This window comes from Rosa rugosa, chromosome 7 (assembly GCF_958449725.1).
Source record: "Rosa rugosa chromosome 7, drRosRugo1.1, whole genome shotgun sequence".
Classification (NCBI taxonomy): domain Eukaryota; kingdom Viridiplantae; phylum Streptophyta; class Magnoliopsida; order Rosales; family Rosaceae; genus Rosa; species Rosa rugosa.
Window position 1 is genome coordinate 4,372,129 of NC_084826.1, and position 14,108 is coordinate 4,386,236.

Sequence of the window (14,108 nt, forward strand, 5' to 3'; positions counted from 1 at the left end):
GATACTTCTGTTTAAATACTCGTTCAATTTTATTTCATTCGATCTAGATCGATTATGTGATCTGCTTTTGCATAAATTGAGGTACAAAAGTGGAAGAAAATTCAAAAGGGAACTTCTGCGCTAAACTTATGATCGATTATCTGTTCTGTAATAATATAATGTCTAAACTTTTCAGCTTGGCTAATAGATTGCCTCAATTAACTACTACAAATGAAATTAATTCAAATATTATCAAAGACCTCCATAGAACAACTCCTCAGCTTCGCAATTTCTTCATAACATACTCCAGCTTTATCAAGTGATCCAGTTACACAAAGGAGATTTGCTCCCTTGTCTAAGTAAGCAAGGCACGTTTTACTGTGACACTCCGCAGCATCAAGAAAAGCTTCTGCGGCTTGTTCTTTGCTATCAGTCTTCAGATGACATAAGGCCAACTTTCCCAATGTGTACCCAGCTTTATCCCAGGCTCTGGCGAGTTTGTAATGATGGGCAGCTTCATGGAAGAGTTTAGCGGCCTGTTTATGTTTGGATTCTTTAGAATTGAAAAATCTCCATCCAACCAGCTTCTTCTTCGCTTTCTTTTCAAATTCCTTCGCTCTAACAATATGTTCAATGGTTCCCATTGTTTCTAGACCTCTGAGTTTACACCATTGCTTATATAAACCTGTTATCCTAATAGGCTTAGGAAACACATATTCCTAATTAATAAAAGAAAGCCACTTAAGATTCTTATCCTAGTACGAGTGAGGAACATATATTCCCAAGTCTTCATCAATTAGATTAGGGTAATACTGTAAATCCAAATTACGAGAAGGCTGCAGTAATGGTAAAGAAGCGTGAATCGGGTCAAGTAGCACGAATCGGGTCGAGCAAATCTAGGCAGAGTCCGAAATCGTAGGCCCAAAAGTGAGGCCCAGATTCTCCTTCCCCCTTCATCTTTTTAACACTACATAGGGTTTAGGAGCATCGGCAGCACCCAGTCTTCTGCTTCACTTTGATTCTCTGCGTAAGTCTTCAACTTTTTCAAGGAATCAGAAGCATCAACAATGTTGGACATCAATCTTTTCAGAGAAGAGAAGGGCAACAACCCCCAAATCATCCGCGAATCTCAGAAGCGTCGTTTCAAAAGCGTCGAGATCGTCGACGAGGTCATCCTGCTCGATAAAGAATGGCGTCAACGTAACCTCTCTCTCTCTCTCTCTCTATTTCTCTGTGAAATCTTTATGCTTTTTGATTTGGTTTGGAACTTTTTGAGCTACTAAGAATTGAAGGTGAAAAATTTCAGGTCAATTCGAGCTCGAGAATCTCCGGAAAGAGTTCAACAAGATCAACAAGAAAGTTGCTCAGCTCAGGATCGTGAGTATTCTCATCTCTTTCTCTCTTCAATTTGAAAGCAAGTAGCTTGGATTAGGAAAATTTGAGGCCTTAGGAACTTAGATCATGAAGTCTGGGACTGTGACTGTGTCTGTGTAGAGAATATCAGTAATACTTTGACCTGTGTGTGTTTAGTTGAAACTTTTTTCGGTTCCGTTTGAACGATTTGGTTGCCTTGAATTCCTATTGATGATGAGAATTTGAAAACTTTGAGATAGTGTTTTCGAGTTACTGTTTTAGAAGATGAGAAATTTGGTTTTGGAAATGGATGAGAAGTTGCTTCGTGAGGGTTTTGGATTCGTAGATGATTGTGTTTGTTAATGTGTGAACTTGTATGTGTGATTTGTGTGGAAACTTAACCCCTATACTAGTCCATTCCCTTGAGCTTGTACAAATCATCAAAATAGGTTCTTTAGTGCCACTGAAGTATGCTTGACTTTTTTTAAGTTTGCAAGTTCAAATGTTTAAAGTTTGATTTTGTTACTTTTGGAACTGAGTGTCAAAAAATTTTGGTATAATAGTCAGGTCAGGATGCAACCGAGGTGATTAAGGACACAGACGAAAACAAGAAGTTGACCGCAGAAAAAGAAGTTGAAGTTCGAGAGGCTTTAAACCTTTTGAATTCAAAATTGGAAATCATTGGAAACCTTGTGCATGATAGCGTTCCCATCCATGATGATGAGGTAATTACTTGGTACATTTCTTGTGCTCAAACTATGCCTCTTTATAATTCTTATTTTAAAATAGGATGTTTTCTTCTGTTGTAGGCCAATAATGCTGTGGTTAGATCGTGGGGTGAGAAACGGATGGAGCCAAAACTCAAAAATCACGTTGAGCTTGTTGAGCTTCTGGGTATTGCTGACTTGAAGAAAGGTATTGTTTTCTTATCCAGTTATCTGCAATTCAAACAATCTTGGAAAAATAGATGATTGAACTTTTCTAAACCTGCCTGATGTCAAAATATAGGTGCTGAAGTGGCAGGAGGTAGAGGTTTCTACTTGAAAGGTGCTGGCGTCCGCCTCAATCAAGCTCTGATAAATTTTGGTCTTGATTTCCTTGAGAAAAGGGGATACACAGCATTGCAGACTCCATTTTTTATGAGAAAAGATATTATGGCAAAGTGTGCTCAATTAGCACAATTCGATGAGGAGCTGTATAAGGTAATGGTGGTTACTGTTGCCTATATTTCTTGTTTCATGGGACCATGTAGGTTTTCTAGAATTATGTTCTTGTATTTCGTATTTTCTTTAAGAACCTGGGCTCTTGTGGAATCTGTGAAGTTCAGTTTCTCAATTCCTAATAAGGCAGCTTTTGTTTTTAAGTTTAACTGGTCAAGGGCTGGAATTGATTGGTGTTGTGGATTTTTTTTATTTTAATTGAATCCAGCACTCAAATCGCTTTTTTTTTTTTCCTGGATTTTCTGCCTGGTACCAAGGTGAGCATGACTGATTTAATTGGTGTTTAACAGGTAACCGGAGAGGGTGATGACAAATATCTGATTGCTACAGCTGAACAGCCACTTTGTGCATATCATGTGGATGATTGGATTCATCCTACACAGCTGCCCATAAGGTTTTAACATCTCATTGGAATTTCTAGTCATAAAAGAATGGTTCTCATTTAATTTTAAGGTTTTGTTTTGCTCAGATATGCTGGATATTCATCGTGTTTCCGCAAGGAAGCTGGTTCACATGGTCGAGATACCTTAGGAATTTTCAGAGTTCATCAGTTTGAAAAAGTTGAACAGTTCTGTATGACAAGCCCAAATGGCCAGGACTCTTGGGAAATGCACGAGGAAATGATCAAAAACTCTGAGGAATTTTATCAGCAGGTATCATATTTTCTCCTGAGAAGTTATCTAATAACTTTTGCATTCTTTTGAAGATTTTGTTTGAGCCCAGAGAGGTATGGATGGTGCATTGACTTGTTTCAAGCTTATGTTCATTCTACATTTAGGGGGTGCAATGTTAAAAATGCATCTGTTCAGTTACATGTATAACTAAAAATTTAGGGGCTGATTACCATCTACCCTCACTTCTTGTAAAAGGAGTTGGATGCTATTTGTGATCCAATTGATGTTGATGAACATTTCCAGTTTAATACCGTCATTTGTAAACCTAATCATTTGAAATTTTGTCATTTTCAGCTCAACCTCCCTTATCATGTTGTGTCCATCGTTTCTGGTGCTTTGAATGATGCGGCAGCAAAGAAGTATGATCTCGAAGGATGGTTTCCTGCATCTCAGACATACAGGGAGCTCGTCTCATGTTCAAACTGTACAGACTACCAATCAAGAAAATTAGAAATTCGATTTGGGCAGAAAAAGGTAGGTCCTGAGAGAACTGACATTCTATTACATATTAATGAATATACATAGCCATGACAAGGATTATATGTGCAATCTGAACTTTGATTGGGTAAAAAATCAATTTGTAGTCTATACGTAAACTGTACTGAAAATTGCACTAACCTGCTTTTTTCTATCTCCTCAAATGGTAAGTCTCTGTCTACCAAACAAAGGTATAGGCCTCTTTGGGCATCTGAAGGTATCCAAAATGTAGATCATGTTAAAATGTGAACTGCATCTTAAGCTGTTCACTTCTTAATAGTTGGATAAAATAGAGGTGTGATGAGTACTTCTGTTAGGAAGAGTTGTGCCCTGTTAGGAAGAGTCATTTGTAGTGAATGTTAGAGAAGGCCCGTGTTATGTGCTGATTGGGTATCTGTTGTGATTTTTTGTAATTGCAGAGCAATGAGCAGACAAAGCAATACGTCCACTTGTTGAACTCCACTCTTACAGCTACTGAGAGAACCATATGCTGCATTCTTGAGAACTATCAAAAGGAAGATGGTGTTGAGGTACCAGAAGTCTTACGAAACTTCATGGGTGGAGTGTCCTTCCTACCTTTCAAGAACAAACCAGCCCCTGAAGTCAAAGGGAAGAAATCAAAGGCCTAAATTCATCATTTTCTAGATTAACAGTGAGATTAGTTCATGATATCGCATACGCCAAGTATTCTAATGAATTGTTTGAGAAATTGTGAAACCCACATTCAACGTGTTGATGTTGTAATGAACCTAGAATTTTGCTTTTTGTTTAATCTTGGTGCATGTCATTTTCACACTTTTACTGCTGATTTGCACAACTTTCAAACTTTCAAGTCGTTTAAAGGGAAGTACTTTGGAATCTATATGTCTGCTCTGTGTCCCTCAAAATAGATTGATTTCAGAGTGAAATTCTACGGTAATTGTTATTCATTCATCAATCGCATCGTGCCCTTTTGAAGTAGTCTGTTTTTGCTTCTGCAGGGCTAGAAAACCCGTTCAACTCAATCAAGCTGGTTCCCAACTCACATCAACCATGAAACTGTTTCAAAAGCCGTTCTTCAACTTGGTCCGGGGACTCGGGTTACAAAAACTAAGCTTGTTATTGAAATGAGAAGTCAATTCTTTTTCGAGTCACTTTTCAAATGCGCAAGAATGAACTGATTCCAAGCTATCTTTTACTTAGCAAAGGGGTTCCAACCCTTGAGCCCCCAACTTAGAAATTTTTGCATCTTATGACTAAATCTTGGAAAGTATTGTATCTACAGCAATTTTTCCTTCTCTTGTCAAAGTCAAAAGAATAACCGACTTTGATGAACAGCACATCTATTTCAAAGTGTTGCATCATTCAGAGTATTCAATGATTATCTTTTTTGTCCATAATTACGTGTGGATCTCCATCTCCCAGCTGTTATAATCTTCTATACCTGCTAATTTGTATGGTTGCTTCCACATTTTTGCTCTACTGAATATCAAAACCACCGACCCTTAGCCGAAGCAATAGTACAGTAAGACAATGCATCGTTCACTTAGAGTTGTTTATTCCAATGGCAGAAGGGTGTTCAATGATCTACCAAGTAATAAAGTAAAGAGAAGCAAGCTTATTATATAAGGCATTACCCACAGTAGTATATTGAAAGATTTGTGAACTGATTTTTACTGTTGATCAGTTCAGAAATGACCCTAAACACCCAAATTTACCATCATTATCACTAGAATCTGCATCAAAAGGTTTCTTTAGCATTAATGAAGATATACTGAAAACATTACAAGAGGGAAGTTTTGCAGTTAACCCATATTGGAGAAAATATGAATGTAATAGTCAATGACTATATGCTGAATTTGATGATATATAACTCACATTACACCAAAAGCATATTTCTTACAAAATAAGCTATAAACCTAATACAAAGAAGTGTCTGAACTTTCTTGATTTTGTGACAATAGAACTTCCAAAAACTAGAACAAAGACACTCTCTTTTCTATAATCCAATCTTTCTTGCTATATAGGTAGTTTATGTACAACTTCTGTGTTGATTTTGAACCTACCTATTGTGCAATGGGTCAGGAGAAGAAGGCACTTGTCTGTTACTGGTGGCGAAAAATCCTCCATCCCCAGTTGAGTTGGAGCTGTTCATCAGAACTTGAGCATTCACTGAATTATCTTCCACCTTTTCGTAGTTTTCGCTTAACCATCTAGCTCCTGAAACTTCATAGTGGAAGCCTGAGATGGCCAGGATAATCAACAGAAGGCCTATAACCTGGTTCTTTGAGATGAACATGATGAGCATGGCTTCTTCAAATCCAAAGGTATTGCTTTTTGTCTCTGCTTAACTTCTCTTTAAGCAAGCATGGAGAATATAAAAATCAAACTTTTGGGTTTCTTTTGTTGAGAGAGAAAGAGAGAGAGATTAAGCATGTTGAGAAAGTTGGCAGGTTTTTAAAGGGAGGGGAGGAGGAAGGGGAATTAGTTATTTGTTTATGTGTGAATATGTGTGCATATGTGAAGGTGGAAATAATTGGTCAGATTCCTCACCATAAACCATGATAGGAGTGAGACTTTAACTAATGACTTTGGTGCTGTGTTGACTGCTTGTGTCTCACACCATCTCAAGCATTGAACCCATTGTTTAAGAATTTGCTTAAATTCTCTTAATTACCAAGCAATGACGTTAAACATGACATCTTCTTCAAAATCAAAACTGAGCTAATAATACTTTTAACCAAATCTACTGCTTTTTTTTTTTTTTCCACTTTGGGGTGCATTGTTCTCATCCGTAGAGTATTAATGGTCAAGGCTTGAGTCAGCCTTATTTGTCATTTCTCTAAAAAAGAGAGAGAGAGAGAGAGAGAGAGAGAGAGAGAGAGAAGAGAGGAGAAGTAGACTTTTCCGGTCCTAGATTTGAGTGTTGTGACAAAATTCTTTTGTACAAGACCAAACATGATCGATCATATGTCATGGCTTATTTATCACATATTCAAGCGAGCAGTGCAAATCGAAAATCAGTCACATCTCAAATCTTGTAATTGCAACACAAAGTTACTAGAAAAGAGTACTTAATTCACTTGGGGAAAGAAAGGTGGTTCAAAAAATTTCAAGTCATTCAAACCAACCAGTCCCCTCTTAGCTAGTCTCAGGTGGTTCCAGCCAAAAATATACAATGTGCCATAAAACTTAAAGTAATCAAAACCAAATTAACATAGTCTTCTAAAGAGGCCTCAATTTCAGGATCTTGGCTTTGACTCTTCATTTTTAGGCTGTTTTCCCTTTCTTCATTAAGCTTTTTAACTTGCTACTGTCCATGTGATCCTATTCAATTCTCTAGGATACAGTACCACTTCTTTCTATTTCTTAATCATTCTTTATTCTGTTAATTATGTTTGAAGTAATAGCACATTGCATTTGTCTTGTTGGGATTACACATCTCTTGCTATATAGTTTCTCATGCCTTTTGTTTCTTCTCTTGGACTAGCTCATGGAAGTTCCTATATCAATGTACGTATCATAATTTCCTAAATCTCAATGTACGATTTGTCTTCGGTAGAAGGGAAACAAGACAAAAATTGCTCTGAATTCAATAGGGTATTCTCTAAATCTTGCATAACCCGTGAAAATATTGGGGATATCTAATAAAGGATTTGTACAAATTTGGCCTTAGAGAACTATCAACTTAACAAAGGCTTTAATAAGGTGTTGATGCCCATACAAACAGGCCTGTTTGATGAATAGGTTATGAACCAGAGAAAACATGTTTATTTAAAAACACTATGTTTTAATTTAATCTCACTCTCATCCTCAACTTAAGTGCAATCATCTTTGTCCTTCACTTCTTTATTACTCGTGTTTAGGTCTGTCTCGTTATCTTTCTCTCAAGCATGTGTATATATATTTTACATCAAACAATATAAAATGAAAAATTACTATCATCAAGAACTTCAACTTCTATTATCATAGGGAAAAAAATAATACTATAATTATAGTTTCAATATTGACAATTGTTTAAAGGCCTAAAAACTACAGTTTCATTACCATTTTTCTTACATCCCTACTTATGTAATAGGGATACATGCAGAAGCTGAAGGTGGAAAAAACCAATTAGTAGCTAGATCAGAGAGGGGCTGGGGGAGAGGAACCTGAAGGAAGGGCTTAATGAAACCCTAGCAAGGTAATTCAATGATGGAAGATAGGTCGAAACCTAGCTGCCACAGCTGAAGAGATACCAATCATTTTTTTTTTTGGACTTAATGTTTTTTATCAATGAGTTTTTCATTAGAGTTATATATTAGGAATTCTTTTATCCTAGTTGTTCTATAGTTAGAGATCACAATAGTCATAATTTGATGAACTAAACTATTGCTTGAACTTTGGTTATCTTCCCTAATATTATCATTAATTAATTGCCTCCTTAATCCCAGTCTTTTATTCCCTACACTTAACCGGCCTTCTTCTATATCTCAAACTCTTAAACCCTAATTTCCCTTCTAATCTCAATCTGTTTCTAATTCACTCGCCAATATATAACTAATTGTTTTGTATAATTCATCATTTGTCTAAGAGTTCGAATTATTCGATCTATGCATACATATACTACTGCTAAGAAAGTAACGATTATATCCGAGTTAACGATCATATATAATGACAGATGTTAAATAGTTCTTCAAAGCAGTTCATCTGAAGCGGGCGGGCACTCATCAGAATTGACAGATGCTCAGATTAGCGACAAAGTAAGGCCAATAACTTTGAACATGATTTACCCTCAGATTAATCTGATTAACATATTAATTAGCTGGTAATTAATTGCTTCTAAATAAGGCAAAGCCTTCCTGTTTCCATGATTTATGTGGAATACAATCAAAATCCTGAAAGGAAAGGAAAGAAATCAAAACAAAATTCCCGCGCAAACCAATTATTCCTGGTAGAGAAAGGGAAAGAAAATAAAACCAAAATCTATCCGGTCAAAGAAAATCTAATTTGTAACGAACTAGGAAAATAACAAACTCTTTTATGCAAAGTAGAAGCTTGGACTGCAAGCATAAAAAAAAATCTATATATTACCCCTTCTCCCTGAATATTCAAGTCCAAAGATTTTTCTAACTCCATTGATCAACACATAAAGCTTCAACGTACTTTTTCGACGTGATGAATATGGCGCCAACAATGCAAAGGTATCCGAAGGGCATGAGGTTTCATCCTACAGACTTGGAACTCGTTGATTATTTCCTCCACAATAAGGCCGATGCCGAAGAGAAGGGTTGTTACTCCAGCTTAATCTATGAATGTAACGATTTTTATGGTGAAAAAGAGCCGTGGGTTATTTGGGACATGTATGGGGGTTCTACATATGAGGAAGGAGAACCGCTCTACTTCTACACCAAGCGCATCAAACAGAATAGTAATGGCAAACGCTTTGCTCGGAAGGTAGGCTCCGGCACATGGAGTGGAGAGTACTCGAAAGAGGTTCTTGCTGCCGATGATGGTAAAACCAAAATTGGGACAATGAGGAACTTTCGCTACGAGAAGGGATGTGATTCTGGTCAAAACGGTGCATGGCTCATGCACGAGTACGAGAGTGAGTTCGACAAGAACGGGGAAGATGATTATGTAATTTGCGTTTTGAGAAAAAATCCAAGAAAAGCTCCAGCACTACTACAACCTGATCAGAGAGATATTGAAAGTACAAAGAAGAGTAGTGTCAATGACAAAAAGAGAAAGAGGATGAAGTCGGACGACGTTGTTGATCATCAAGATCATCAACAGAGAAAGCTGAAAAAGCAACTAAAGGATGATCGTGAACTGATAAAGATCGAAGAGGAAGAAAGAAAGGAAGAGAGTTACGACGAACAAGGCTGTAGCAGTTGTACGCAGCTGCCCTATCATCTTGATCAGGATAATAATACTTATTATCCTGATAATCATAATTTTTATTCGGATTATTATTTTCCAGAGCTCCTTGGCAATAATTATGATGATGGTGTCACTATAGACGAATTAATTGGACCAATTTCAGATGATTCTGTATACTACAAGTCCATCCCATTTCAGGATCAGTTATATCACGGCGACGATGACAGCTTCAACTTCGTAGATTACTCGGATGGAGGGGTGTCACAGCTGCCTAACGATCAACACAGTACTGTTGATTACCTGGGGAATATCTAATTATGTCAGAATGGTTTCTTACTTTCTTAAGTGTTCAACTGTGTGCTGTACTGTTGTTGTACGTTGATTTCATGAAGCTTTACTTTGTTAATTGTGTTTGTACTTGTTGCACCTAGTCATAGTCATATCGATCCTCTGAGTGAAGTTTATAATTTGATGGTAGTCTTAATTACTTTTAATATCTAAAAAGTTCATCCAACTCCAGAAAAGCTTTAAAAAACAATAGTTGCTAGGGCATAATTTAGCAGGTTTCTTCTATTTCTTTTGCTAATTATGTTTGAACTTCATCTTGTCTTGCTTGGTTAAAGCTTCTTGCAGTATGCCTTTTGTATCATCTTTTGGACTGAAGCCTATGGAAGTTCCCATATTAATGGTATCTTCTTTCCTAATCTCAATAATAAGAATTGTCTTAATTCATTCTTATGTAGAGGAAAACAAGGCAAAATTGTATCATCTTTTGGACTAAAGCCTATGGAAGTTCACACATTAATGGTATCTTCTTTCCTAATCTCAATAATAATTAAGAATCGTCTTAATTCATTCTTATGTAGAGGAAAACAAGGCAAAAATTGTATCATCTTTTGGACTAAAGCCTATGGAAGTTCACACATTAATGGTATCTTCTTTCCTAATCTCAATAATAAGATTTGTCTTATTCATACTCTTATGTAGAGGAAAGCAAAGGCAAAATTTTCTCTGAATTCATGATCAATATTATTATTTGTACAGATTTTGGCATATTAGAGATCGAACTATCAAATCAAATAGCTCTTAGTTAATGTATCGTCGACTACTGTTTAAGGTATTGATTCCCATACAAACAGGCATGTTTCACGAATAGGTTATGAGCCAGAGAAAAGTTTATTTAAAGAGTTTAATTAAATATAAGCTCCTTTCACTTCATATTACTCTCACTCTCCCTCTCCCTCTCCCTCGCAAATTATTGAAGTAATTTTCCTCACAATACGCACTTATGGAGGAAAAGAAGATAAATGAAAGACTAATTCGATCAATAGAACTTACATTCATGATAAAGAACTTTTTTAGCCAATATCAATACTGGGAGAAACCGGATTTCTAAATCAGAGATCTTATGCATGAGCGTAAAGAAAATTAAAAGTAAAGAAAACTCCACATCAGGATTAAGTGCGGTGTATTTGAATAGCTTGAGAATCATATATGGTGATTGAAACGATAGAAAAGCTTGCTGAGGATCCAGACCCACATCGGTCTCGGCCTTGGTTCCTATATAGGGAGGAGGCTAGGGGCAATAGTTTTAAGGGTAAAAGTTATTGATAGTCCTTGTGGTTTAAGGTTAATGTTATAGATATATAACTTTTACCCATAGTTGTAAGCTATAAAGCTAATTTGGTATCTTCATCCCTAGTACCATTAAATTCTGTAGTACTATTCTAATTATCCGACTCATGATTAAGAGATTAACTTTTATGTTCACGTGCCCATCCATGTGTCGAATTTAATATAACCAAATTATAAACGAATTACCATAGTGATTGATGAATAATTTCTTGGTTACCATTTTAGGGCAAAGACTTCTTTAATTATATGCCATGAAAAACAATTAACATTTTGGGATTAACCCGGCCCCTTGAGCATCCTATGTTGATGTTGTTGTTGTTTTTTTTTTCCCAATCAAATAGTCATTCATTGATATCTGCACATTGTTTTACAGTGCAAAATGGATAACAAGAGTTCAAAATTCTTATGTTTTTTTTTTTTTTTTTTGCAATGAGTGATAGCAGATTAGCAGAGGAACAACCTCTCTAACACTCCAATTTATTAAGCTAAAAAATACGAATGACAATGGAGGGGGACCTAACCAAAACCTCCAGAGTAAACAAGTAAAACAAACAAGTCAACGAAATCTAAACTGTGGAAGACCCAAAATATCACTCTCATAGAACGACAAGAGAAATGGAGGAGACAGATCCCACCATACTTGCTCCGATAAAGATGTTCCATGATTAGCTAGAGCATGGTACCTTCAAAATGTCATAGTTAATTTTCAGTAGTTAATTTTCAGAATCAAACCAAACTTCAAACTTCGAGATATAACATTTGCTTTACTTGCGAGATTGCTAGTTCACATTGGATCCTAATATCGAATCCTTCAAAATTCCTATGTTTAAGCAGATTGTAGAATTGTATCGTACACCATTACATCTTTGGTGATTAACTCAACTGTCGACTGGGTGATCACATCACATCTTGCACACTGCTTCAATTCCGAGAAGATGAAAGCATTTCCTCATGACTACGCCTGTTGCTTCACAAAGCAAGAGTCTACTCGTTTCCTCTGCCGATCGACCCAATAACCTGGCAATTGGAATAGAACTTTCTGCTGTAGATTTCTGATAGATTATAGAGGTATTCACATAAAACACTTGGCAACAGATTCGTGCAAGCCTCCTCCACGGTCTCAGGAAACTTTAATAAGTGAAGCGCCAATTTACGCTCACCGGCATGACCCAACACAATTTCCCCCGTTTTTTTCAATTCGTCAATGTCTTTACCAGATTTCCTTATGATTGAACAGATCCGAGCATGCATGTATAGCAAGTAGACAGCAGTGTTTCCCTTATCATTTAGCATCTGATTGAAATCAAAAGTGTAATCGGTCGATCTGTTGTTCTTCAGATCAGCATACTTCACGGCGCCATAACCAACGGCCACTGCAGTTTGCTCAAGCTCCTCTTCAGTCCAGTCTTCACTCTTACCACGCTCGACAAGACTTGTTTTGCTTCGGCTCTTGGCTTCATCAAGTAAATCAACCAATCGAACCACATCATCAGAAGAGCGAGTCCGTAATCGTTTACCATCTTCTCCAAGAACAAGACCAAAACCAACGTACATGGCTAACTTTAGGGTACGAGCCATCAACTGGAAGCCAACCTGCAAGCGTAGCTGCCTTGAATAACATATCAAAGTGTTCCTGCTGGCCAACATCAGTAACATATATGATCCATTCAGCTTTCTCCTCATTAAGTCGATACCAAAGAGCTGCCAAATCAGTGGAAGCATAATTATAACTGCCATTGCTCTTCACAACAATAAGGGGGATGTTAAAACCCTCAAGATGGATTACACGAGCACCCTCGCTTTCCACAATCAGTCCTTGGTCAGTCAACTTCTCTAAAACCCCAGGAATATATGGGTTATAAAAGCTTTCTCCCTTTTCCTCTAATTGAATTCCAAGCCGTTCATAGACCATTTGAAACTCTCTACGGCTGACTTCACAGATTTGAATTAAGCCATGCCTCACGGTACTTGGGAGTCCCACCCTGAAGGGATACCACTGCAGCTTGTGCTCTCTCCTTGAAGGCCGGATCCTCATCAAATCTCTTTTTTGATTGCTTATAAAATTCGTGAAGTGCACCGATTTCCATTTCATTAACATCATCCACGTTTGGAAACTTTTCGAAAAGGTATTGAATCAACATGCCAAACTGTGTTCCCCAGTCACCAACATGATTACGCCGAACAACTTCAACTTTGGAAAACTCAAGGATCCGGGCTAGCGTGTCCCCAATAATTGTAGATCGGAGATGGCCAACGTGCATTTCCTTGGCAATATTAGGTGACGAAAAGTCTACAACAGCCCGTTTGATCTGGAGCTGTGGTGCCCATGTTTCGATCCCATCAATAAGCATCTTTTGTAAGCTCTTAGCCATCCAACTCTTCGACAACACAACATGAACAAAGTGCCCAGGCCCTGCTACCGTGCACGACTCTATTATATCTGATTTAGGAAGATTTCCCATGATGGCCTGTCCAACAGAATTAGGATTCTCAAATGCAGTTCCCTTTCCCTCAATCTTAGACCATATGTCCATGGCATTGTTACATTGATAGTCTCCGAATTTCACAGCCGAAGGAACAACCACCGGCTCCACATTCAGCTCATCAGGCACCACTGTTCCAATCGACACTTCAAACATTTGCAGCTGCCATCGTTGATACCGAGCGCAACTTAGTTGCAGTGATAAGCTTCCTAGATGACGCCTTCAACAATTCTGTTGGCGGCGGGGAGAGACGGGAGAGAAAGAGAGAGAGAAACGGCGAAGGTGAGATCTGCGGCTGGAGTATCAGATATGTTAAGGGTTTAGGGTTTAGGTATAGAAACCCACATGATAATTTGATCGTAATTGTTAGGTTTAAATAGAAGTGTAAATCGTATAGGAAATCCTAGTTCCTTGCAACATAAGGAATGACAGCTATATATTTCCCC

The 14,108-nt window shown here is 37.4% G+C and overlaps 3 protein-coding genes and 1 pseudogene across 3 annotated transcripts; 2 read left to right on the forward strand and 2 right to left on the reverse strand.

Annotated features, from left to right (window-relative positions):
* Window positions 1-221: 221 nt before the first annotated feature.
* On the reverse strand, window positions 222-623 carry LOC133722688 (alpha-soluble NSF attachment protein 2-like). The gene has a single exon (XM_062149560.1). The coding sequence runs from the start codon at window positions 621-623 to the stop codon at window positions 222-224; it is 402 nt and encodes a 133-aa protein (XP_062005544.1).
* Window positions 624-961: 338 nt separating this feature from the next.
* LOC133722094 (serine--tRNA ligase-like) lies at window positions 962-4,565 on the forward strand. The gene is made up of 9 exons (XM_062148913.1): window positions 962-1,179; window positions 1,286-1,356; window positions 1,896-2,057; window positions 2,142-2,247; window positions 2,341-2,534; window positions 2,843-2,946; window positions 3,022-3,205; window positions 3,521-3,700; window positions 4,123-4,565. Exons 1-9 carry the CDS (start codon window positions 1,047-1,049, stop codon window positions 4,330-4,332), a joined length of 1,344 nt encoding a protein of 447 aa, XP_062004897.1. The 5' UTR covers window positions 962-1,046; the 3' UTR covers window positions 4,333-4,565.
* A 4,280-nt stretch (window positions 4,566-8,845) lies between these two features.
* On the forward strand, window positions 8,846-9,859 carry LOC133722689 (NAC transcription factor 29-like). The gene has a single exon (XM_062149561.1). The coding sequence runs from the start codon at window positions 8,846-8,848 to the stop codon at window positions 9,857-9,859; it is 1,014 nt and encodes a 337-aa protein (XP_062005545.1).
* A 1,836-nt stretch (window positions 9,860-11,695) lies between these two features.
* Window positions 11,696-13,833, reverse strand: LOC133721488 (arginine--tRNA ligase, chloroplastic/mitochondrial-like; annotated as a pseudogene).
* Window positions 13,834-14,108: the final 275 nt, after the last annotated feature.

Bases quoted from the DNA above. Each gene is read 5' to 3' on its own strand.
- LOC133722688 (XM_062149560.1), bottom strand. From the start codon at position 623: ATGGGAACCATTGAACATATTGTTAGAGCGAAGGAATTTGAAAAGAAA.
- LOC133722094 (XM_062148913.1), top strand. From the start codon at position 1,047: ATGTTGGACATCAATCTTTTCAGAGAAGAGAAGGGCAACAACCCCCAA. The intron at 2,058-2,141 runs GTAATTACTTGG...CTTCTGTTGTAG, and splicing joins TTCCCATCCATGATGATGAG to GCCAATAATGCTGTGGTTAG. The intron at 2,248-2,340 runs GTATTGTTTTCT...GTCAAAATATAG, and splicing joins TATTGCTGACTTGAAGAAAG to GTGCTGAAGTGGCAGGAGGT.
- LOC133722689 (XM_062149561.1), top strand. From the start codon at position 8,846: ATGGCGCCAACAATGCAAAGGTATCCGAAGGGCATGAGGTTTCATCCT.